This window comes from Salmo salar, chromosome ssa28 (assembly GCF_905237065.1).
Source record: "Salmo salar chromosome ssa28, Ssal_v3.1, whole genome shotgun sequence".
Taxonomy (NCBI): Eukaryota; Metazoa; Chordata; class Actinopteri; order Salmoniformes; family Salmonidae; genus Salmo; species Salmo salar.
This window is the reverse complement of record NC_059469.1, coordinates 11,563,939-11,589,513: the sequence shown is the minus strand read 5'-3', so window position 1 is coordinate 11,589,513 and position 25,575 is coordinate 11,563,939. Positions and strand designations below refer to the sequence as shown.

At 45.1% G+C, this 25,575-nt stretch overlaps 2 protein-coding genes across 7 annotated transcripts; one reads left to right on the top strand and one right to left on the bottom strand.

Annotated features, from left to right (window-relative positions):
• Window positions 1-620: 620 nt before the first annotated feature.
• Window positions 621-8,163, top strand: unk (unk zinc finger). Of its 2 annotated transcripts, none has more exons than XM_045710010.1 (14): window positions 621-1,900; window positions 2,409-2,618; window positions 3,335-3,511; window positions 3,647-3,777; window positions 3,875-4,010; window positions 4,099-4,216; window positions 4,395-4,482; window positions 4,599-4,966; window positions 5,204-5,420; window positions 5,708-5,803; window positions 5,885-6,070; window positions 6,227-6,408; window positions 6,592-6,852; window positions 6,999-8,163. In XM_045710010.1, the coding sequence occupies exons 1-14, from the start codon at window positions 1,770-1,772 to the stop codon at window positions 7,149-7,151; spliced, it is 2,454 nt and encodes an 817-aa protein (XP_045565966.1). In that variant the 5' UTR covers window positions 621-1,769; the 3' UTR covers window positions 7,152-8,163. The 2 variants fall into 2 exon arrangements, with proteins under 2 accessions (XP_045565966.1, XP_014034976.2); XM_014179501.2 differs by lacking the exon at window positions 621-1,900 and adding an exon at window positions 1,928-2,170.
• On the bottom strand, window positions 7,841-25,575 carry LOC106589471 (protein unc-13 homolog D). 5 transcript variants are annotated; one of them, XM_045710007.1, is made up of 34 exons: window positions 25,264-25,575; window positions 23,676-23,708; window positions 23,502-23,552; window positions 23,209-23,265; window positions 22,965-23,072; window positions 22,722-22,781; window positions 22,515-22,581; window positions 22,128-22,308; window positions 21,897-21,941; window positions 21,731-21,802; window positions 21,588-21,657; window positions 21,334-21,438; window positions 20,927-21,019; window positions 20,741-20,841; window positions 20,540-20,657; window positions 20,330-20,451; window positions 18,001-18,091; window positions 17,843-17,899; window positions 17,610-17,707; window positions 17,412-17,463; window positions 17,198-17,328; window positions 16,949-17,069; window positions 15,903-16,055; window positions 15,648-15,743; window positions 15,262-15,468; window positions 15,014-15,088; window positions 14,803-14,888; window positions 14,509-14,623; window positions 9,421-9,492; window positions 9,190-9,228; window positions 8,985-9,105; window positions 8,772-8,895; window positions 8,361-8,578; window positions 7,841-8,284 (listed from the first exon to the last, which is right to left on the bottom strand). In XM_045710007.1, the coding sequence occupies exons 1-34, from the start codon at window positions 25,324-25,326 to the stop codon at window positions 8,172-8,174; spliced, it is 3,315 nt and encodes a 1,104-aa protein (XP_045565963.1). In that variant the 5' UTR covers window positions 25,327-25,575; the 3' UTR covers window positions 7,841-8,171. The 5 variants fall into 5 exon arrangements, with proteins under 5 accessions (XP_045565963.1, XP_045565964.1, XP_045565962.1 ...); XM_045710008.1 differs by having other exon boundaries at window positions 14,809-14,888; window positions 25,264-25,571; XM_045710006.1 differs by having other exon boundaries at window positions 9,190-9,273; window positions 25,264-25,570.

The window sequence follows — 25,575 nt, the reverse complement described above, 5'->3', positions numbered from 1 at the left end:
AGCTGAAGTTCGGAGCCTGGAGATTGGTCAACAGTAGGGATTCTTCAATAGAGCCACACAGTGGAGGTGTCATAATACCCATAAAACCTAGCGGTCAAACAGGGAAATGGTTCCAATTGATTTTCCACCATTCATTTTTCTCACAAGGGATTTTAGAAACAGGGCTGTGTCTTGTGTAGGCTTACCCTGGCGTGACGTTTTCATAATCATTTAATTCTCTCTCGGACAAGGTGACTTTTAATCAATATATTCGGCTATATTTACTCTAAGATTAAAAAAAAAATGCTCATTAGCATCAAAGTAGACATCTTTATTTAACTGACTTGCCTAGTTAAAAGTTCAATAAAAACAAATAGGCAAGTCAGTTAAGAACAAATTCTTATTTAGTATGACGGCCAAACCTTAACGACGCTGGGCCAATTGTGCGCCGCCCTATGGGACTCCCAATCCCAGCTGGTTGTGATACAGCCTGGAATCAAACCAGGGTCTGTAGTGACGCCTCTAGCACTGAGATGCAGTGCCTTAGACCACTGCGCCACATCATGCAAGACTACAAATCCCTGCACATCATCTCTAGTTGACACCTTTGCTAAGAGGTATTGTGTCAATTTCAGTTCACAGAATTGTCAATTATTTATTACTACATTTAGCTAACATTAGATAGTTCATCCAGAGATGACCTTTCCCTCGATTTGGAAGTCGCATCCAGATGATCATGGAATTTAAGAGAGAATGCAAGCACATTTGTTCGGCTAGCCGAGTTCTGCTAGGCACCAGCTGAACTGTAGCATGCTGACACCTTTGGTGTTCCCACATGACCATATCTCCATGATACAGCGCTTGGTTACTAGAAGAGATGGCAGACAAGAGGCGACCACCTGTGCTAATTAGTTATTTAGCATGCTCTGGACACCTGTGTGTAAGCTTAACTTGGGAAGTGTAGTTTCGTAGGATGGAGGAACTCATACCATAGTTGTATGGATCTGTTAACTGCTACAGTAAGTGTATCTTTTTTTATTTAAAGAAGGATTCTTTCTCACTGATGGAAGATAAGGGCATGTTTGTCTCCAGGCATAAGCAGTCACTTATGTGTAGAATTTCAGGGAATTAGCTTTAAAACTGCAAAAATGTGTCTTCACCCAATGGCAAAATGGATTAGAATTTTAGGAAATTAGCGGAAAAACATATATTTATATATTTTTATTAATCTCTACCCCATGGCAACATAAGTAGAATTGCATTACATTTTTTTGTACATATTTCCCTTACAAAAATAGATTGCATTTTTGAAACTGCAGGAAAAGTGTAGTAACTTCAGTCGTCTGTGGTATCTTGGAAGTAGTAATTGCAAAATTCTGAATGAAAGTTAAATAAAAAGTTGAGCATGTTTTGTAACGAATAGTTAATGAATGACCACACACGTAGGAAACCGTGTAATAGTATTTATTATTTGCACAGGAAAGTGCTTTGGTTTGCACATAACACATTTCATATGTGTGACTCAAACGTCAAGTACAACTGTATGTATGCTCCGTCTAATAAAGATAATTGTTTTATGTTAAAATTATATTTCTGTCTCTTCACTGACTGCAGTTTAAAGGCAAAGGGGACAGACAATGTTGAACTACATGTCCCACAGTTCTTAGCAAACCCTTCGAACTGACGCTTCCACTTCCTCGTACCAGGCGCAAGCGCGCAAAGGTAAAGAATGCGGACTTCGTCGCACACTGGAAACAGAACGCTGGTACAAAAGCTTCAAAGAGGAAAACATGTCGAAAACACACACGGGGGCTACGACCTCCGGTGGACCTTCTTCCTCCTCATCCTCCTCGCCCGCAGGTGGCACGACGTCTCCCGCCAACGTCCTGCACGTACAGCCTGAGAAACCTCAACACTACACGTACGTAGACCACACAACCTCACGTGTATAAACACACCCAAACACCACTGACGTTAGGATAATTAGTTAAATTGCTCCTGTCGGGTTTGAATTTAAGTATTTTTTACCAGCTATCTCTGATCTGCATTAGTGTGTACCAATTGTATTTAGACAATATAAGTGAGAGGCCTACTGTTGACTGAGTTGGCGTGGTTTGGATCTGTACAGTAGCCCTGGACTGTTTGGGGACATTTTGTGTCAGGATATGATAATATGCCGTCAAATTACAGTGTAAGACACTTTAATTGGTCTAACGGTCCATAAGTGGTTCATAAGTTGTCTTTATGTGTCATGTGTTTTTGAGAGCGAGTCTGAGAGGGACATGTTTACATCTGCAACATAGGTGAAAAGTTGTGATAACTAATAAGTGCAGCTTGCTATTGTTATTTTTTTGGTATTAAATATAAGACATGCACTAATGTACTACTCCTATATCTCTACCCATTTCCTCTCTTTCCCTCCTATGCAGGTATCTGAAGGAGTTCAGGACAGAACAGTGTCCTCTGTTTGTGCAGCACAAGTGTACCCAGCACCGGCCCTTTGCATGCTTCCACTGGCACTTTCTGAACCAGCGGCGCCGCAGGCCCATCCGCAGGCGGGACGGAACCTTCAACTACAGCCCAGACGTCTACTGCACCAAATACGACGAGGGCACGGGCACCTGCTCTGACGGGGACGAGTAAGTGTGTGTGAGAGAGGAAGAGGAAGATTTTTGATCTATTGGTACAAAAGACAGACACTTGTTTAAGTCACTATTTTATGGTGCACTGAAGCCAATGTTTTTGTGGGGTCTCAGATCTGCCCTAATAGGGCAATTCTTGAGTTCCCCACATTAAAGGCATGGACAGACTGGTAGGATTGCCGGCTGAGAGTTCTTTGCACCTCTGAACAGAGTGCCGGCCGTAACTTGCAAACCGATTCTACATGTAGAAACGGGAGAAAATTATGACCGTCAATGGTCCCTATAACACACCACGCCGACACCAAGTGAACAAACGTCCCGTACTGTGCAGACTGACAATCGGTCTGATGAGTTTCATCCTAAAGATACACAGAACACGCTCCACATTGCATAATAAAGCACCTAAGAATCTGAGATTGAGATTTCTTTTCAGATTGAGGGTACTGTTTATCAAATGAGGTGTACCCATTCAGTTGAATAGCTGAGGTGATCATTGTTGACTGCTGTGATTTGCAGCTGAAAACAAACAGACCCCCCCCTGACTGGGCCATGCCTCAGACAGATCAGGAGAAGTGCTGACACATTATCACTTTCACACACTCAGCCTATTAACACACACAAGGGGAATGCTAATGAGGAAGACTGTGGCTCTGAGACAATATCACATGACCCAGCAAGATGTGTAGTTTGTTTTCCCCGTTTGTGATTTTCAGATGTCCGTACCTGCATCGTACGGCGGGCGACACAGAGCGGCGGTACCACCTGAGGTACTATAAGACAGGCTCCTGTATCCACGAGACGGACGGGAAGGGCCACTGCAGTAAGAACGGCTCCCACTGCGCCTTTGCACACGGATCACATGATCTACGATGTCCCGTCTACGACGTCAGGTACAGGAGTATACAGTGCAGTGGAGACACATCTTCTGTTCTTCTTCAAATGAAGGTTTAGTTTCATGACCCAAAGCCATTGTTCCACTTTCTAACGGGTCTCGTGGCCATGTGCGCCCCTCTTCCCCTCTCCAGGGAGGTGCAGGTGATGGAGTCTCAGGGGGGGTCGGGGGCTGCTGAGGGAGGAGGGGGGGAGGGCCAGTCGGGGCTGGCGGCCAGTACCGCCCTCATTGAGAAGATCTTGAGTGAGGAACCACGTTGGCAGGGTACGAATATACACATCCTTTAATTGATCAATGGAGGTTCCATGTGAAGGCCATGATTCCAATTCTACTACATTTATCTCCCTTTCTCTCTCTGTAGATAACACCTATGTGTTGTCCCACTACAAGACAGATCTGTGTAAAAAGCCTCCTCGTCTGTGTCGCCAAGGTTACGCCTGTCCCTACTACCACAACAGCAAAGACAGGCGGCGTAGTCCACACAAACACAAATACAGGTACAAAACATGCACACATCCATTTGAACTGTTTTAAAAAATATATTTTTTACTTACACTAAAGTGTGCGGGGTCTCTCCCTCTCCAGAGCGCTGCCGTGCCCAGCGGTGAAGCACAGTGAGGAGTGGGGAGATCCCAGTAAGTGTGAGGTGGCAGAGGGATGCCAGTACTGCCACACACGCACAGAGCAGCAGTTTCACCCTGAGGTACGTGGTGCGGTCCGTCCTAACTTCAGAAACATGCTCCTTGTCTCAAATTACAACTACGTCATCCCTTTATACCATTGGCAGATTTGTGCCAAAGTTCGAGTTGGCTACATTTGCTTAACACAAATTAGAACTCTATATTAAATGACAGTGTGTTTTGTCTGATGTGCCTCTCCAGATCTATAAGTCCACGAAGTGTAACGATATGCAGCAGTGTGGCAGCTGTCCCCGGGGCCCCTTCTGTGCCTTTGCACACCTTGACAACAGTAAGTGTCTCAACACCCTAATCGTGTTGTAAAATGAAAGTTAGCAAAATCGTGTTGTAAAATGATAGTTAGCAAGTAAGTAACTGATCTACTCTTTTTCTCCTCCTGTCCCCTAGAGCCCCCTATCAGTGAAGAACCCTCGTTTCAGACCCCCAGCTCCCCACCTCTCCCCCCAGGACCCCAAGACCCTCACCCTGCCCAGGAAGGATGCTCCAGCCCTGGGGGCCGAGGTGGAAGGTCTGGGTCTCTGTCTGGAGGTCCGTTCTCCCCGTCAGGGGGGGTGTGTGTGGCAGAACAGGGCCTGTTAGGGAGGGTGCTGTCGTTGTGTGAGGACGTGTGTGGGGGAGGCGAACCCCTCTCCCCCTGGGCTGGGGAGGGGGGGTACGGTAGGGCACCGGGGTACGAGAGGGAAGACCATGCCAAACAGAAGAGTTTTACCATGGACCAGCGCAACAGAGAAATGGCGTCTCATCACAGCAAACAGGTACCGTTTTATTGGTGTCAAAATCAACCAGCTTCGAACTATAATTACACATTATTGGCTTGGGTGTCTGTTGCTGCTTCAGCCAGCTTGTCATTCATTGTCTTGATGTCTCTGTAAGGCAGCAATATCACATTGTTGAATGCAGAAACTATTAGGTGACATTGCTTATTGTACAATAACTACACCAGTCTGTATAGAAGATACCATCACCACCCTTCTCGGTCTCTACCTCTCTAGGACCTGTTGGTGTTCCTCCCAGTTGGTAGTCCTCTGAGTCTGTCCTCCAGTGTTCCCTCCAGCCTAGCAGCCACCCCTCCCAGCCCTGCCCCTCCTGGACCCCTCCACCAGGGCCACCACCTCCATCATGGAGCCCCAGCACCAGGCCTCTTCTCGGGCATGAATGCCAACGCACTGCCCTTCTACCCCACCAGCGACACCGTCGAGTCTGTAGTGGGTGAGTCAGTCACACAGGCACAGTAGACTTTTTAAACCGTTATTACTCTTAGTCAGAGGAGCTAGCCATTTGTAAAATTAGCTGACTATTGTAGTTCACTTCCTAACATTCCATTCAATTAAAAAACTTTATTTATCCCTGAGGGGCAATTGCATGGGATATCTCTGAAGAATATTGCCACTGGATCACTTGATTGCTGTGGGACAGATCTGACAGACTGATGTTTTGGTTGATAATGTGGGACAGATCTGACAGACTGATGTTTTGGTTGATAATGTGTTGTATAGAGTCAGCTCTGGATGACCTGGACCTGAATGACTTTGGCATGTCTGCCCTGCAGAGAAGTCTGGACAGCAGCTCTGCTCTTCCCAGAGCCATGCTGGGTGAGTATGGAGCCTAGACGCATGCATACACCTGAGTGGAATTTCATGATTGATTGATTAAATTATTGATTGATGTTGCAGGAGGAAATCAGCTCCAGAGTTCTGCTCCTGTCAACATTCCAGGAACCCTTTGCAGCTCTGCCCCTTTCAGCTCCCCCTCGCCCTCTCCACCAATCAGAGCCCACCAATCGCCATTCTTCTCCTCCCATCTATCGCAGCCCAGCAAATCAGAAAGCAGCTTCTTGGGGCCATCGCATAGCTCTTTAGGTTTGTGGATATCTTTTTAGATCATGTATTCTTCTGCCCAAATCCTACAAAATTAGAGGATTTTAAAATGTGGATAATTCTTTAATTCTCCCATATATTCCAAAAACATCTCAGCTAAATACATGTCTCATGTGTTCCGTGTCTCCTGTATTGCAGGTCTGAATGGTATGAGCAGTAGTATCTGGGAGCACCCATCAGGCCAGGGTTCTCCCGGTACGCCCCCGGCCCTGCTACCCACCATGGGCCAGAGCATGGAGACAGCCCGGGTCCGACAGGAACTAGACGATGCTAACAGACTACTGAAACACTGGGACCACACCTGGAGACATACAGCACAGGTATGAGAAGTGGGAGTAGGTGTGGGTTTGTGTGTGTGCATGTTAGTGTACACCAATAAACCAACAGATAGGTCAGACTAAAACATTTTCCCTCTCTTCCTTCACCTTTTTCTCCCTCTGTTGCTCTCTCCCTCTTTTCTCTCATCACCCTCCCCCTCGCTCTACATCCCGCTCTCACTCCAGTCGTGGGCGGTGTTGAAGTCGGATGCAGAGGAGTCTCGTGGCTCGGCCGGTCGGTCGGCTCTTGAAGCGGAGCGGGCCAGGCAGGCTGAGGAGGCGGCAAGGAGACAGACCTCCCTCCTCCAGGAGGCGCTGGAGAGCATGAGGACAGGAGAGAACCCTCACTTGGGCCTCCACCAGCTCCAGCTGCTCCACAGACTGCCTCTAGAGTCTGTCCTCAGTTTGCAGGCCCAGCTCTGTACATGTCTACACACTGTGGAACAGGTAAAGGAGACACACCGATATTTGCAGTATACACATGCAAACTCGCATACACACAGAGCTATGCTTGTTGATGTGAAACATTCCCCAACTAACCAGCAGCCTATTCTCTTTTTCTTCCCCTCCCTCTCTTTCATCCCCCTATCCAGGTGGTGTATAGAAAGCAGTGTCAATGTTGTGTGACGTGTGGAGAGCAGGGATCGGTCTCTCTGCCCTGTGGACATGGTCTACTGTGTGACAGCTGCACCAGCTCTACAGAGTGCCCCCTTTGCCCAGAACAGAACCTAGATCAGTTATCCTGACCTAACTCAACTATCTATAGCCCAGATATAGATATGGTATCCTCACTCAAAGACCAGCCCAAAGACCAGCCTCGGGTCCATATAGTCACTGATTCAAGATCAGATTTCCTTTTTTACATGCACTACCTTTCCATAAGAAATTATTCAGGATCAGCTCTCTAACCACAGACCTGGCTTTAACCATTACAAGCTAAACCACAAATCGAAATCAAATCTACAAATCTAAAGGCATGCATGATCCAGACAGCCATCTCATGATGCAGCCTAAGTGGGCCACCATTTGAAGGAGTACAAGGTTTTAGTTTTTACCGTTAGTTATTATTGTTTTGCTAATGAGACTTCTAGTCCGAGGAAGAATAGGGCTGCATCTCAATAGTATAAAAAGGCTTCCTCTCCTTGCCTCCTTCACACTGATCTGAAACTACAGGAAGGACATATGGTGGAAGCCTACAAAGAAATTGCAGATGAAGGAAGGAAAGCCATGTTAAACTATTTGGACGCAGCAGTCTGTGTTTCTTACAGATAGTTTCTGTGCGTGACTGACTCAGGTTTGCAGTCTGTAATATTATTATTCTTTGTTGACCGGAAAGATGGGAGCATGTTAACACAATCAAGAAAAATGTACTATTCAATTGTTTAGTCTGAAATTATGCCGATTTTCATTTAATAACAAGGCGCTTCACGTTAACTCAAATGCCAGCCTTTTTTAATAAAAATCTATGTATAATGTTTTTGGGGCATAATTGACATTTGTAAGCATTTAGATATTTCACAGTATGTCAAACTCGTGTCAAATATACATAGTTGTTGTATGTCATACATGCACTGACTACACCAGGTGTCAGGCTTTGGAAACAGCAGGGGTGTGTTGATAACCAGTGAAAAGACATGATCACTACTATACATAGACCTGGCACAAAGTTCACACCTTGTCCTACTGCATCCACCAACAGTGTTTAATTTTGTGTGTTTTGGTATAGAAAAATAAAACAAATGTATATTTTTGGATGAAGCTGTGTGTTATTGTTGTTTCCCCTCCTGTGACTGTTTCTCTCTCTGTCTGCGTTTCTTCACAAACAGCTGAGCCTCCCTCTCTCCTCTCCTCGACTCCAACAGCTTCAGGATACTGTCATCTGGACAGAACACACACACTTCAGTATCATGCACGTTTTGTGTTTAATTTTCACAGAATTGAATTCCAAATCATACCGTTTGGTTTGGGGTGCATGAGCGGCAGGCGTATCTGGGCCGGGGAGGGGTCTGGCTGGTGCCCCTGTCTCTCCCCTGATCCCCCTCCAACCCCCGGCACTGCCTTCAGAGCCAGGAAGGCCTCCCCCTCGAAGTCGTCTGTTGTCAGGGTGTCATAGTCCAACACTGTCACCACCAGACACGCCCCTGCAGCCTGGCACTGCTCCACTGACACCAGACTGACAGAGGGAGTACGTGAAGAAGAAGAAGAGGGGAATGAGAGTGGGATATGGGAGAGATAATTACTTGTATAGTTCCTACGGGTAGGGATGAGTAGGAGGCAAGGTTAAAGTGGAAAAGATCTAAGAGACTTGGGTTATCCGCTGCCACCAATGTAATGGCGGAAGGGCAGCAGTTGGAGCTAGTGCTTACAACTCGAAGGCCTCGTCGAACAGGGGGTTGAGGTCACAGTTCTTGATCTGGGTGGTGCGAGGCTCCACCTCAGAAAACACATGACCAGGCTCCAGACGCAACTGGACAAACGGATCACTGGAACCTGGAGAGAGACAGGAGACATACCTGATCTGTAAGAAGACCTGTCTAGTAGACCTGTCTAGAAGGAGACAAGGAGAGGGAACCAATTACCGTTGGAGTCCATGGGTAGGAGGTTAGCTGCATTCAACACTTCCACTCTGAGTCTATGGTCAGACCTCCTGTAGGATGCTAGGAGTGTGACCGCGCCGTACTTCTCTCCACTGTAAACCTTCTGTTACACACAAACACAGATTCAATGTATTCTCTATAGCAATGCTTTTTACTGTTATACAACACAAATAAATTAGGCTCTTACCTGCTCCCATATTTTTCTATCCAGGAATTTCTCTATGAGCTGCTGGCAGTTGAGAGAGTTGTGTGTCAGATGAGCTTTCAGAATCTCAATGAATGAGTAGAGAGAGGAAAGAGAGTTATTGTATAGTGTTTATAACCCAAGGCCCCCCCCCATTTCATGTTTCTACATGTCCTTATAGAACCATATATGTTTCTAACAATATAATGTGCAATGTAACGAACATGAACTCACCTTGTAGCTGTCAATGTGAAGAGTATCCAGTGGCAGTCCATTCCCCTCAGCATGAAAACACTGCTCCAGACACTGCAACACACAGTCAGAAATGTTCTGAAGTGTGTATTTAAGAATAATGTATTAACCTGGAGTGTGTACTCAGTACCGTACTATCCTGGAGTGTGTACTCGGTACTGTACTAACCTGGAGTGTGTACTCGGTACTGTACTAACCTGGAGTGTGTACTCAGTACTGTACTAACCTGGAGTGTGTACTCAGTACTGTACTAACCTGGAGTGTGTACTCGGTACTGTACTAACCTGGAGTGTGTACTCAGTACTGTACTAACCTGGAGTGTGTACTCGGTACTGTACTAACCTGGAGTGTGTACTCAGTACTGTACTAACCTGGAGTGTGTACTCAGTACTGTACTAACCTGGAGTGAGTGCTCAGTACTGTACTAACCTGGAGTGTGTACTCAGTACTGTACTAACCTGGAGTGTGTACTCAGTACCGTACTAACCTGGAGTGTGTACTCCGTACCGTACTAACCTGGAGTGTGTACTCAGTACCGTACTATCCTGGAGTGTGTACTCAGTACCGTACTAACCTGGAGTGTGTACTCAGTACCGTACTATCCTGGAGTGTGTACTCAGTACTGTACTAACCTGGAGTGTGTACTCAGTACTGTACTAACCTGGAGTGAGTGCTCAGTACTGTACTAACCTGGAGTGTGTACTCAGTACCGTACTATCCTGGAGTGTGTACTCAGTACCGTACTAACCTGGAGTGTGTACTCAGTACCGTACTAACCTGGAGTGTGTACTCAGTACCGTACTATCCTGGAGTGTGTACTCAGTACCGTACTAACCTGGAGTGTGTACTCAGTACCGTACTATCCTGGAGTGTGTACTCAGTACTGTACTAACCTGGAGTGTGTACTCAGTACTGTACTAACCTGGAGTGAGTGCTCAGTACTGTACTAACCTGGAGTGTGTACTCAGTACCGTACTATCCTGGAGTGTGTACTCAGTACTGTACTAACCTGGAGTGTGTACTCAGTACTGTACTAACCTGGAGTGAGTGCTCAGTACTGTACTAACCTGGAGTGTGTACTCAGTACCGTACTATCCTGGAGTGTGTACTCAGTACTGTACTAACCTGGAGTGTGTACTCAGTACCGTACTATCCTGGAGTGTGTACTCAGTACCGTACTAACCTGGAGTGTGTACTCAGTACTGTACTAACCTGGAGTGTGTACTCAGTACCGTACTAACCTGGAGTGTGTACTCAGTACCGTACTAACCTGGAGTGTGTACTCAGTACTATACTAACCTGGAGTTTGTACTCAGTACCGTACTAACCTGGAGTGTGTACTCAGTACTTAACTAACCTGGAGTGTGTACTCAGTACTTAACTAACCTGGAGTGTGTACTCAGTACTGTACTAACCTGGAGTGTGTACTCAGTACCGTACTATCCTGGAGTGTGTACTCAGTACTGATACTAACCTGGAGTGAGTGCTCAGTACTGTACTAACCTGGAGTGTGTACTCAGTACCGTACTAACCTGGAGTGTGTACTCAGTACTGTACTAACCTGGAGTGTGTACTCAGTACCGTACTAACCTGGAGTGTGTACTCAGTAGCATACTAACCTGGAGTGTGTACTCGGTACTGTACTAACCTGGAGTGTGTACTCAGTACTGTACTAACCTGGAGTGTGTACTCAGTACCGTACTATCCTGGAGTGTGTACTCAGTAGCATAATAACCTGGAGTGTGTACTCGGTACTGTACTAACCTGGAGTGTGTACTCAGTACTGTACTAACCTGGAGTGTGTACTCAGTACTTAACTAACCTGGAGTGTGTACTCAGTACTTAACTAACCTGGAGTGTGTACTCAGTACTTAACTAACCTGGAGTGTGTACTCGGTACTGTACTAACCTGGAGTGTGTACTCAGTACTTAACTAACCTGGAGTGTGTACTCAGTACTATACTAACCTGGAGTGTGTACTCAGTACCGTACTAACCTGGAGTGTGTACTCAGTACTGTACTAACCTGGAGTGTGTACTCAGTACTGTACTAACCTGGAGTGTGTACTCAGTACTTAACTAACCTGGAGTGTGTACTCAGTACTGTACTAACCTGGAGTGTGTACTCAGTACTGTACTAACCTGGAGTGTGTACTCAGTACTTAACTAACCTGGAGTGTGTACTCAGTAGCATACTAACCTGGAGTGTGTACTCAGTAGCATACTAACCTGGAGTGTGTACTCAGTACTTAACTAACCTGGAGTGTGTACTCAGTACTGTACTAACCTGGAGTGTGTACTCAGTAGCATACTAACCTGGAGTGTGTACTCAGTAGCATACTAACCTGGAGTGTGTACTCAGTACTTAACTAACATGGAGTGTGTACTCAGTACGTAACTAACCTGGAGTGTGTACTCAGTACTTAACTAACCTGGAGTGTGTACTCAGTAGCATACTAACCTGGAGTGTGTACTCAGTACTTAACTAACCTGGAGTGTGTACTCAGTACTTAACTAACCTGGAGTGTGTACTCAGTACTTAACTAACCTGGAGTGTGTACTCAGTACTTAACTAACCTGGAGTGTGTACTCAGTACTTAACTAACCTGGAGTGTGTACTCAGTAGCATACTAACCTGGAGTGTGTACTCAGTACTTAACTAACCTGGAGTGTGTACTCAGTACTTAACTAACCTGGAGTGTGTACTCAGTACTTAACTAACCTGGAGTGTGTACTCAGTAGCATACTAACCTGGAGTGTGTACTCAGTACTTAACTAACCTGGAGTGTGTACTCGGTACTTAACTAACCTGGAGTGTGTACTCAGTACTTAACTAACCTGGAGTGTGTACTCAGTACTTAACTAACCTGGAGTGTGTACACAGTACTTAACTAACCTGGAGTGTGTACTCAGTACTTAACTAACCTGGAGTGTGTACTCAGTACTTAACTAACCTGGAGTGTGTACTCAGTAGCATACTAACCTGGAGTGTGTACTCAGTACTTAACTAACCTGGAGTGTGTACTCAGTACTTAACTAACCTGGAGTGTGTACTCAGTAGCATACTAACCTGGAGTGTGTACTCAGTACCGTACTAACCTGGAGTGTGTACTCAGTACCGTACTATCCTGGAGTGTGTACTCAGTACTGTACTAACCTGGAGTGTGTACTCAGTACCGTACTATCCTGGAGTGTGTACTCAGTACTGTACTAACCTGGAGTGTGTACTCAGTACTGTACTAACCTGGAGTGAGTGCTCAGTACTGTACTAACCTGGAGTGTGTACTCAGTACCGTACTAACCTGGAGTGTGTACTCAGTACTATACTAACCTGGAGTTTGTACTCAGTACCGTACTAACCTGGAGTGTGTACTCAGTACTTAACTAACCTGGAGTGTGTACTCAGTACTTAACTAACCTGGAGTGTGTACTCAGTACTGTACTAACCTGGAGTGTGTACTCAGTACCGTACTATCCTGGAGTGTGTACTCAGTACTGTACTAACCTGGAGTGAGTGCTCAGTACTGTACTAACCTGGAGTGTGTACTCAGTACCGTACTAACCTGGAGTGTGTACTCAGTACTGTACTAACCTGGAGTGTGTACTCAGTACCGTACTAACCTGGAGTGTGTACTCAGTACTGTACTAACCTGGAGTGTGTACTCAGTACTGTACTAACCTGGAGTGTGTACTCGGTACTGTACTAACCTGGAGTGTGTACTCGGTACTGTACTAACCTGGAGTGTGTACTCAGTACTGTACTAACCTGGAGTGTGTACTCAGTAGCATACTATCCTGGAGTGTGTACTCAGTACTTAACTAACCTGGAGTGTGTACTCAGTACTTAACTAACCTGGAGTGTGTACTCGGTACTGTACTAACCTGGAGTGTGTACTCAGTACTTAACTAACCTGGAGTGTGTACTCAGTACTATACTAACCTGGAGTGTGTACTCAGTACCGTACTAACCTGGAGTGTGTACTCAGTACTGTACTAACCTGGAGTGTGTACTCAGTACTGTACTAACCTGGAGTGTGTACTCAGTACTTAACTAACCTGGAGTGTGTACTCAGTACTGTACTAACCTGGAGTGTGTACTCAGTACTGTACTAACCTGGAGTGTGTACTCAGTACTTAACTAACCTGGAGTGTGTACTCAGTAGCATACTAACCTGGAGTGTGTACTCAGTAGTATACTAACCTGGAGTGTGTACTCAGTACTTAACTAACCTGGAGTGTGTACTCAGTACTGTACTAACCTGGAGTGTGTACTCAGTAGCATACTAACCTGGAGTGTGTACTCAGTAGCATACTAACCTGGAGTGTGTACTCAGTACTTAACTAACCTGGAGTGTGTACTCAGTAGCATACTAACCTGGAGTGTGTACTCAGTACTTAACTAACATGGAGTGTGTACTCAGTACTTAACTAACCTGGAGTGTGTACTCAGTAGCATACTAACCTGGAGTGTGTACTCAGTAGCATACTAACCTGGAGTGTGTACTCAGTACTTAACTAACCTGGAGTGTGTACTCAGTACTTAACTAACCTGGAGTGTGTACTCAGTACTTAACTAACCTGGAGTGTGTACTCAGTACTTAACTAACCTGGAGTGTGTACTCAGTACTTAACTAACCTGGAGTGTGTACTCAGCAGCATACTAACCTGGAGTGTGTACTCAGTACTTAACTAACCTGGAGTGTGTACTCAGTACTTAACTAACCTGGAGTGTGTACTCAGTAGCATACTAACCTGGAGTGTGTACTCAGTACTTAACTAACCTGGAGTGTGTACTCGGTACTTAACTAACCTGGAGTGTGTACTCAGTACTTAACTAACCTGGAGTGTGTACTCAGTACTTAACTAACCTGGAGTGTGTACTCAGTACTTAACTAACCTGGAGTGTGTACTCAGTACTTAACTAACCTGGAGTGTGTACTCAGTGGCATACTAACCTGGAGTGTGTACTCAGTACTTAACTAACCTGGAGTGTGTACTCAGTACTTAACTAACCTGGAGTGTGTACTCAGTAGCATACTAACCTGGAGTGTGTACTCAGTACTTAACTAACCTGGAGTGTGAATTTCAGACGTTGACAGAACACCATGAGTCCATCCTCCTGCTTCTGCTGTGTAGCTACCTGGTATAAGGTCCTTATGGAGTTAGTCCACAACGGAGTCAACAGACTAGGGAAGGAAGGAAGAGTGGAGATGACGAGAATATGTGAAATGCTTGGCAACTACTCCTCTAAGATATTCAAACAGGTATGCTGGAGCAAAGAGGGTGATACCAGTTCAGTACCAGTTGAACCACAGGTGAGTGTGTGATCGGCACTACAGGTATGTGTGTGTGTACGTGCGTGTACCTGTACCTGTTGAAGTTCTCTTGGACTAGGTTCTCATTCATGTACTGCAGTTCTCTCTCCAGATATTTTATCAGGGGAACCACAGCCTACGATAAGGGACACATGGAACAGTTCATGTCAGTTACAGTAATATGCTTTTCATAAGTCAAGGAAAGGTTTGTCTATAAATTCAGTATTGCTGAATCGGAAATGGCTGACGCCAGTTTCTTACTTCTTCAGTGGACTTGGAGGGGATTCTGCATCGAGTAGACATGCTGCGGACGTACATCGCAATGTCTGAATTCAGCTGGAGAGAGCGAGAGAGAGATACTTCAATAACTATAAACTATATTAATGAAGGTGACTATAGGCCAATTTCTGAAGCGTTTGGGAACGTAAAAACATACTGAACGCAGCCCTGGTCTAGGTCTCTTTTGCCTCTCCTCCATTGAACCCCACCGCTCTCTCCTACACCCCTACCTTCCGTCCAACGGTCTCTAAGGCAGAGCGTATCTCTTTGTTGAGGACCCCCTGTGCATGCTGCAGCTGTGAGTTGAGCACGTTGTGGAACTGAGGGTCCCCTATCACGTGAAGGGTGCGTTCTCGAAGCCCTGCCCAGTTGAGTTGCTGGGGCAGGCGGATCAGCACTGACCTCAGGTGTTCCAAGTCATTCACTACTACACACAGCTGGGGGGGGTGAAAGAGGGAGAGACACAGAGAGATGGCGATGAACATAATTCACTTAAATGTAGTTGAGAGAAGAGGAGATAGACACAAAAACTGTGATTGAGATGGACACAAGTAGAAAGAGAAGGAAAATAAATGAAAGTGGAAGCGGATAGAGGGAGGAGTGTTCTTCCCCTCACCATGTTGACAGCGCTGCCGGGGTCTGAGTTCTCAGACAGCTCCCTGACGCGCTCCTTCAGGATACGACAGTAGTTCATCACAATCTTACACACGTCCTGAACGCACACCGCGCACACACGCGAAAAATGAGCAAAAACGTGTATGCCAACAACAGTAAATGTGTGTATGATAATGTATGATAGAGCATGTCCTTGTCTAGTTATGATGAGATACTACGTGTACTTGCATGACAATGTATGTTTATGATGCAGTACCTCAGTGAGTTTGACCATGAGCATAAAGGCCTCCTCAGGGTCTGGCCAGGAGAGTTGCTCCCACAGCTGACAGATGGGCTGGACGCAGGTCACCAGGTCTACGGCTGACGAGCTGTGTTTTATGGGCACCGGGCCCAGCTGCAGCGGCTGGAGCTTGGGGAAGACAGGAGAGAGAGGGAGGGAATGAGTGAGTATCTTACCTGGCTTTAAAAGACGCACGCCAGACATTTTTGAAGTTTTCCGTTTGAAAAACAATATCCCACGTATAAATACAGTAATGTGGACAAAAATATGTTTTGAGGAAAATAGTATTTTTTTGTTGTTGCAAACTTCAAGATGTAGGCCATTCAGGGAGTCGGTCTGATGGTGCCCTCTGATGTCATCGGCCTCCTCCGTGCTTGGAGGGAAAAATAGAGGAGCAATAGAGAACAAAATAGGAAAGTCCAATCCCCCCCACTTGTGCCAAATCACGAGGATACCTCGACCACCTATCGAGATGTGCCTTTTGTTGAGTATATCAGGTGATAAATGAGGTGAAAAGGAGACTGGAGTGCCACTTTAAGGTGTACAGTGAATATTTTAGCTGGTATCTATTCTACTTAATTATACTATTCAATTAAATTATTGTAAAAACTGGTAGACTGAAAGGACTGTATAGGTTGTATTGCTGATGTTGGTATGGGCTACCGTGGAATTGTGTCGGTAAGAACACACAGAGAGACGGAGAACAGCTCAAAAGGCTACAGCCTATTTTAATCATAGAATGTAATAGCAGGGATGATAGGATGGTACAGATAGTTTATTTTCAATAAATGCATCAACAGGTAAAAGGTATAACCTACTGAACTACTACAAACACTGAAAGGTATCAACTGGAGGTTCGTCAGGCTGCCACAAATTGCCTGCAGGTGTGTGTATTTAACCTTGTGAAGGGGCTGAAGTCCCGCCTCTGCTGGAAGGAGAATGGGCGGGAGAATGGTAGTTTTGATTGAGGAGTGGGTGGAATTCCATTCTATTCTAGGTGTAGTGTTATAATAGTATGTTACCTGGTCCACCTGTACAGCTCTCTCCACCCTGTCCTGAGTGGTGCGGAAGGCCTTTTTCAACCAATAGGGAAGCGCCTCACGGAAGCCCTCATGGAAGTTAGTCAGCTCCAACAGTTTACCCCTGAAACAACACAACAGCCTTAGCTCTATCATATAGTGTAGTAGTGTGAAGTACTGAGTATGTGTAAGGGAGTAGTGTGTAAGTAGTGTGTACTACTGAGTATGTAGCATAAGGGAGTAATCTCTGACCTTTTCTGTAGGAAGGCCTTGTCTTTGTGGATGACCTGTAGACTTAGGTAGAGAGGGAACAGGCTATTGGCTAGATTCTGTTCCATCTCACCCTCCAACAGGCTTAGAGTGTCTCTCACCTCCCCCGCCAGCTACAGGAGACAGAGGGGGAAAGGTGTGAGTTATACAGAGGAGAGAGAGGGGTAGAGAGTAAAAAACGCTGGACTCCACTTACCAGGAAGTCCAGCTTTTGGTAGACTACAGTGAACACATCCACCTGCACAGCACTACAGAGAGAGAGAGAGAGAGAGAGAGAGAAACAACCCCATTCAAGTCCATTCATATGATAAAAGAACCAGACCTTCTTCGTACTGAAGACAGACAATGACACCTCCCACTATACTTATGTTCTGTATGGTCGTCTGTCTGTTACCTGACAAACACTCTATTCCAGCTGTCCTTGTTGTGCTTGATGTCCTGCTGTACTTCACCTATCAGCCTAGAGAGAGCACTCACGGTCTCTGTCAGGTCCTGGGAAGAGGGAAATGGGGGGGTGGGGGGGTGGGGGTGGGGGATAAAGTTACAGGATGTGTGTAAAGAAATGCATGATGTGCTTTGAAATTGATATGTGTGAGAGGGGTCTCTCTTCCTTTGTCTGTAGCCTACCTTGGTCATGGGCTGGTGTAACCCTTTCTTTATGGTGAACCACTCCTGTGTACCAGACTGAGGCAAACAAAGACACTGAGTCTTACAGAGTAATAGCTCTGTGGATAATTCACAGTATTAACTGTAGACTTCATAGTAGTCTTTCGATATGTACTTACATGCACAGCCTCGTTGATCTCGTCATGTAGGTCAAACTGAGCTGCGTTCAGCTTCTGAAATGCCTGTGTCTTACAGACCTGAGACAGGATCCTACAACAAAACGACACACAGGTTGTTCATTAGCTCTGTTTTAATAAACCCATAATATATGGCGCACACACGCACGCACGCACGCACACACACACACACACACACACACATTTTACAGTAAACAAATTGGCAACAGACTTTCAGCACGCTTATAGGGAAGGACATTCAACAAGCACAGCACTTACACAAATGACTGATGATTGGCTGAGAGAAATTGATGATCAAAATATTGTGGGGGCTGTTTTGTTAGACTTCAGTGTGGCTTTTGACATTATCGATCATGGTCTGCTGTCGGAAAAACGTAAGTGTTATGGCTTTACACCTGATGGGTCGAATTGGGGTTATGATAACCAAATGTTTGATGTATGATAATAATTGATTATGCTTATGTTGTATTAATAGAAGGGGAGGGGCTATGGGACCCCTCCTCTACATTTATAGGGTCCTAGACTACAGATTAACAATATATATATATGCATTGTAAGGTTTTAGAATTGTTCCACAGTCTTTTCTAAGTCTCTGCCTCTTATAAAGTAATGGGGTCTGTGAGAAAGCATTTCAAAGATAAACAAAGAGCCCTGCAGGGGAGTAGGAGAGATAAGAGGCTAGTCAGACATACCTCTATAAATCAACTTGGGGGAGTGGACATTTACTGCTGAGGCCTTAGAAAACACTGGAACTATTGTATCTCTTGCAAGTTAGTATAGCTGTGTCTGCATGGGCTTGGTCTGAGGAGTAGCAGGTAATGACGTATGCATTGACATCACAGGGGGTTGACTACAAGCATGATAAAAGCAACTTGGACTTTTCCTATGGGGCAGATCTCATGAGAGACATCACTTGTATATGTGATGTTTGATCTTCGACTTCAGTCTACAGCTGTATTTTGATTAAAATTGTTATTATTTATAAGTGCACATTTTGAGTGTTCCTTATTTGGTAAGTAAATAAAACGGAGCACAGAAAAAAACGGAACTAACACACCCCTTGCTATAACGTGGATAAAGAGTTACCTGTCTAACAGAACACAGAGGGTGTTCTTTAATGGAAGCCTCGCCAACATAATCCATGTAGAATCAGGAATTGTTCCATATATAATGTGTTTATTAAAACAGCTGCAGTCAGTTTCAGAATGGGCGACAAGGAATAAGTTAGTCCTAAATTTTTCAAAAACTAAAAGCATTGTATTTGGAACAAATAGTTCACTGAACCCTAAACCTCAACTAAATCTTGTAATAAATAATGTGGAATTTGAGCAAGTTGAGGTGACTAAACTGCTTGGAGTAACTCTGGATTGTAAACTGTCATGGTCAAAACAAATTGATACAACAGTAGCTTAGATGGGGAGAAGTCTGTCCATAATAAAGCGATGCTCTGCCTTCTTAACAACACTATCAACAAGGCAGGTCCTACAGGCCCTAGTTTTGTCGCACCTGGACTACTGTTCAGTCGTGTGGTCAGCTGCCACAAAGAGGGACTTAGGAAAACTGCAATTGGCTCAGAACAGAGCAGCACGGCTGGCCATTGGATGTACACAGAGAGAAAAACATTAATAATATGGATGTCAATCTCTCCTGGCTCGAAGTGGAGGAGAGACTGACTTCATCACTACTTGTATTTGTGAGAGGTATTGACATGTTGAATGCACCGAGCTGTCTGTTTAAACGACTAGCACACAGCTCAGACACCCATGCATACCCCACAAGACATGCCACCAGAGTCTCTTCACAATCCCCAAGTCCAGAAGAGACAGTGGGAGGTGAACAGTACTACATAGAGCCATGACTACATTGAACTCTATTCCACATCAGGTAACTGATGCAAGCAGTAGAATCAGATTTAAAAAACAGATAAAAATACACCTTATGGAACAGCGAGGACTGTGAAGCAACACAAACATAGACACATGCATACACACACATGATAACATGGATTTGTGTTGTAGTTATGTGGTAGTGGAGTGGGGGCCTGAAGGCACACACTTAGTGTGTTGTGAAATCTGTTATGAATGTATTGTAATGTTTTTAAAATTGTATAACTGCCTTAATTTTGACGGACCCCAGGAAGAGTAGCTGCTGCCTTGGCAGTAGCTAATGGGGGTCCATAATAAATACAAATACACACACACACACACACACACACACACACACACACACACACACACACACACACACACACACACACACACACACACACACACACACACACACACACACACACACACACACAGCAGGGTACCTGAGCAGTGTGTGTAAGCGAGGGGTAGCGTCCTGCGTTGGGGGAAATGTGTCTCTGTATTTGGCCACGAGACACAGTCCGTACTGCAGGAAACCACGGAGAGAGTCCCCTAGCTCCTGTTTCTGTACACATATGTTTGTGTTTATTTCATTAATGAATGATATACACAGTATATAATATGCAATAAAAGCAAAGTAAAGCCTGTCTTACCTGTTGGTAGGGCAGCTCCTGCTGGTGCCAGTGGTACTCTATACTGGTCAGCTGCTGGAGCAGCACTGAGGAGTCCACCTCTAAACTCTGGTATAGTTTACTGTAGGCCATCCACTTCCTATAAAACATATAGTGTCAATTTGAACATGTATGTGAGTGTAGATGTGTGTATGTGTTTTGAGTGTGTGGTAGCCTACTTACGCCAGGTCCTGCAGGAAAGGTGAGAGGTTATTCTGAGTGGCGTAGAGTTCCAACAGGGTCTGTCCCTCCCCACACAACTCCCCTTTCCATGGAACACTACCCTGAGGCAGGTGTATTACCTTCACAGGTTAACCACTAGATGTACAGGTATATGACTGTCAAATGTTGGAACTGAACATTTATTACCTGCTGCTGAGAGATGTGTGACTGGACAAACTGCAGTAGGATCCCACAGTAGCTGACGTAAGCACTACGACCAGCACTCAATGTCCCGTCTCTCTGTCACAGACAAACAAATACTATAATTGGTCAGTTTATTTTTTCACATACAATTAATACGATTGTACAGCAGACATATCACCAACTACAAGTGATAACCTGAGCTTACTATAGATCAACAACTATTACTAACTGTTAATAAAACAAAGTTACTGTAAGAGAAAGACCACCCTGCTCCTGGGTGTTTCTCTCATCCGTCTGACTAGATGTGTAGATTGACAATTTTGGTTTTGTGTGTTCATTATGTTGACCAATTCTGCTTTATTAAACATAATTTGCCACTAGAGAGTTGTAGAGGGACTTGAGCTCCATACCTCTTTATGGATGAATTTGAGCTGCAGATGACACTGGCCCCGATCTGGATAAGTCTCTGTCCTTGGCTCCAGAACATACCAGTTATCCTCTGTACAATGCAGGTCCTTCACACACACACACACACACACACACGCACACGCACACGCACACATGCGCACCCACGCATGCACGCACACACACACACACACACATTAGGAGTGTTGCTTGGTGAGCATCAGGGTGGGTGAGCATGTGTGTTTTGGAACTGCTTTACCTTCAGTCTCAGCACAATGCTTCCCAAGTAATCATCCTGGCCTTTCTCCTTCTTAGCATCTTTGATCATCCTGAATGGGATCAGAAACGATCAACATTGGGATATTGTGTGTGTGCGAGTGCGTGTGTGTATGCAAGCTCTACCTCCTCAGTCCATGGAAATTGGTTCGGATCTCCTCTAGCTTCTGTGCCAGAGACAACTCCTCATCCTTGTCCCTATGAGAGAGAGATTGATCAGAATGAATATGAAGTAACAGATTGAGTTTCTTTTACTTCAACCTAACAGAACAGTGGTTTACTGGAAACTCACCACATCTCAATGTGGAAGCTGGCCACTGTAGTGTCTTCAAACTCCCTACCAGCCCAGGGGAAGAAATATGTTTACAATCTCCATGAGAGACACCACATGGAGTAGCTTCAGTGTTTACTTTGTCAGGATGTTCAAGGGACCAGGCTATTTCAAGGCACCCTATGTAAAGTAAACTCATAGATTTGTTATATTTATAGGTTCTAGGTGCTATGTAAACGTTCCTTCACGCACAGTACAAAGGTCTGGTTCCAGATGGGGTTGAGGGTCTGTTTCTTTGTGTCTGTCGTGTAAACCTTCTCGTCCGAGACAGCGTCCTGCACCACGGCTTTACGGGGTTTAGGTCTGGACCGCCGTGTCCTGCTCTCCTTCTCATCCTCCAGGATGGTCAGTAAGCAGTATGGGTCACTGAAACCTGGGGACAACATAACACAACCCACTGGAGGTCAGCTATAGTTGGATTCGCAGGCCACAATAGTAAAACTTCTGCTAGATCTCTAGTTCCTAAACGAACCAACCTAAATAGAGAAATCTCTTGCCAACTCCAGATAATCAAAATAGTTTACCCTAACCCTAAGTGAATTTAATTGCGTTCACAGATCTGAGGTGAGGATAACGTACCACTGACGTCTTTTCCCAGGATGCCCTTGGCTTCCTTCACAGTGGCCATCAGACAATAGACTGGAGGCTGTGGACAAGACTCAGGAACTCAGAAAAATAATAGGTGGACTCTTGCATACGACAAAACCCCCCTTAGATACTGTAAAGGTAAATACTGTTGGTTCAAATGGCTTCTCATAGACCTTTGAAACTCCTCTGCTAACTCACCTCTGTGTTCTGGACCCTCTCTGTCAGACTCTGGTGTTCATCCACTGCCATAGAGAAAGCCTAAAGGGGGAGGGGAGGGGTAGTTTGATAGCAACAAGGTATTAGTATTGAACAATGAAATAATCAGAGCACAGCATTTGGTCTGTGAGATGTTGAGGACAGAGAGAGTGTGGTTAGATGTCATGTAAATGAGAGGGTTAGTATATTAGAGGGTTAGTTGAGTTTGTTTGGTTAGATTGTCACCTCTCTGATGTATTGGTGCAGCTGGTTGTCAGTGAAGACCTCTGCCGAGGCTGGCTTCCCCAGCTTGTGGGTGATAGTGTACAGCAGCTCTTTATACAGCGACTTGAGCTGGGAGGGAGAAGATGTGGCAGAAAGAGAGAGAAGACGGACAAACATGAACCTTCAATAGGGACTCTAAAAGGACTGCTGTAGAAAAAAAGCCAATGAAAACAAGCACAATTCTTATAAGTTATAGTGATGATACCTCTTGCTCCTTATGTCTTTTCTCATTCTCTTCTGGGTTCTCATTCTCTTTAAAGTCCTGAAAGTACATAGATCATGTTATCTACTGTGTGTGCTGTATTCGGGAAATGCTGAAGTCAAAGTCATAGTTCATAAAGTCATTGTGTACAAACTTACTTAATAGTTTATTTGATAATGACAAATACAATCAAGACACAACATCATTGATTATGACACTCATTGCAGCACGAGGATTTAGCTCATACTGCTTAACCACCCGTGTCCCTATGTGGAGAACAAAGGAGCTGGACCCACCCTCGTGTCCTTCTCTTTCCTGGTCATCCCCAGTTTACGGGCAGGGGAGCTCTGAGAGAAAGAGGGATTACACACAATACCGTAATACAGGAAACCTTGGTGGTGGGAAGCATGTATAGCAAAATAGCATTCATATTTTGCGCAGATTTAAAATAGAGGTTCTTCTCACTCTACCTGTCTCTGTCTGTTCCAAGTTGAGCCACGAGTCTGTATGGAGGTAAATGTGAAAGGGAAACAACACAGTTTAGCCACTGGTGGTCAAGAAACCCCTGGCCCTATACTTATCCTAGAAATCCACGCTATAGATAGGCCAAATGTACCTGCTGGGACATATCAATTATGCAATAGTGGGGAGCTTGAGAAATGTCTGAGTTTTAATGTGAAACAAACCCATGCATAGTCAGGGTGACACAAGTCAGATAGTCATCGATTCTGGCAGGGACTTCCTCATTGAAGGCGATAAGGAAACTACACTACTCCAGTCTCTGTAAACAAATTTAGGATTGGATAAAAAATAATGCACATAAAACATGATGCACACACACACACACACACACACACACACACACACACACACACACACACACACACACACACACACACACACACACACACACACACACACACACACACACACACACACACACACACACACACACACACACACACACACACACACACACACACACACACACACACACACACAGGTATTAAAACTATGGAGGCCTCCCGGGTGGCGCAGTGGTCCAAGACACTGCATCGCAGTGTGCCACCAGAGATTCTGGGTTCGAACCCAGGCTCTGTCGCAGCCGGCCGCAACCGGGAGGCCCATGGGGCGGCGCACAATTGGCCCAGCGTCGTCCGGGTTAGGGAGGGTTTGGCCGGCAGGGATATCCTTGTCTCATCGCGCACTAACGACTCCTGTGGCGGGCCGGGCGCAGTGCACGCTGACCAGGTCGCCAGGTGTACGGTGTTTCCTCCGACACATTGGTGCGGCTGGCTTCCGGGTTTGGATGTGCGCTGTGTTAAGAAGAAGTGCGGCTTGGTTGGGTTGTGTTTCGGAGGACACATTCCGCGCCCGAGCCCGTGCGGGAGTTGTAGCGATGAGACAAGACAGTAACTACTAACAATTGGATACCACAAAATTGGGGAGGAAAAGGGGGTAAAAAATAAATAAATAAATAAATAAATAAATATGGTGTGTTTATTTTAGGAAAAGTGAAAACACATCCCTTTCCATACAGTATCATCTGACCTCAAGTTGTACCGACTAGTACCGAAGTATGATTCATGGTCACATCTTATCTAGAAATACCAAATGGACTGCATGTAATGCTTACACATTAGGTATTATGTAATGCTTACACTGCATGTAATGCTTACACAGTACATTAACAACAATTCAAGTGTTATTAAAACATCAATGATCATGACACATTTCGTCTCAATACAAAAGGTATTTTGAAGTCACTCAAAACTTAACCGCGAAAAATAAAGTTTTGCAAACCAATTTCACCTCAGCATCCGTTGAGGCCATCCTCCCAAACTGTTATCTAAGAGGACATCAAACTCTAACCACACACACACGAGCCTGTTGATATCCATAGTGCCAAAATGCAATATAAACCCTTTCTAATAAGATGGGCCAATGCCAGTACAATAAAGGTGTTTCACAGAAGACGAATGATTTATTTAGTTGCGTATTACAAATATGAAGACATTAAATTAACTTATTTTCTACATGACAAAGTTTGGTACTTGCCTGATCGGGAGGTTGTAGTAGGTCGTCTCCTGTTCTGGAGAATCCATCCTGGCTTGTCATCATGGTTGAGGTGGACGAACAGCCAAATGCCCGTCTTTGGTGAGACTGTGTGACTGAGTGTGTGTGGCTGTGTGTTGTCTGCTGTGTCTAGTGGATGAGAGGCTATACGAGAGAGCAGTGCTATCGCTTAGCAACAGGAAGTCATCATTTCCTGTTGAAGGTGGTTGCTGTAACTTGCAACCGTTTCTTTATCTTTGTCCAAATGCCATCCCTCTTTCTCTTGCAAACTGTATACAGTAGTGTACACACACT

What these genes read in the sequence shown, in the direction of transcription:
- LOC106589471 (XM_045710006.1), bottom strand. Translation starts at nt 25,326, where the DNA reads ATGATGACAAGCCAGGATGGATTCTCCAGAACAGGAGACGACCTACTA. An exon ending in CCTTTCCTGCAGGACCTGGC is followed by an intron (nt 20,658 to 20,740) that starts GTAAGTAGGCTA and finishes TATGTTTTATAG; the next exon opens with GAAGTGGATGGCCTACAGTA. An exon ending in AGATCAACGAGGCTGTGCAT is followed by an intron (nt 17,900 to 18,000) that starts GTAAGTACATAT and finishes TGTTTGCCTCAG; the next exon opens with TCTGGTACACAGGAGTGGTT.
- unk (XM_045710010.1), top strand. Translation starts at nt 1,770, where the DNA reads ATGTCGAAAACACACACGGGGGCTACGACCTCCGGTGGACCTTCTTCC. An exon ending in TCTTCCCAGAGCCATGCTGG is followed by an intron (nt 5,804 to 5,884) that starts GTGAGTATGGAG and finishes TTGATGTTGCAG; the next exon opens with GAGGAAATCAGCTCCAGAGT. An exon ending in GCCATCGCATAGCTCTTTAG is followed by an intron (nt 6,071 to 6,226) that starts GTTTGTGGATAT and finishes CCTGTATTGCAG; the next exon opens with GTCTGAATGGTATGAGCAGT.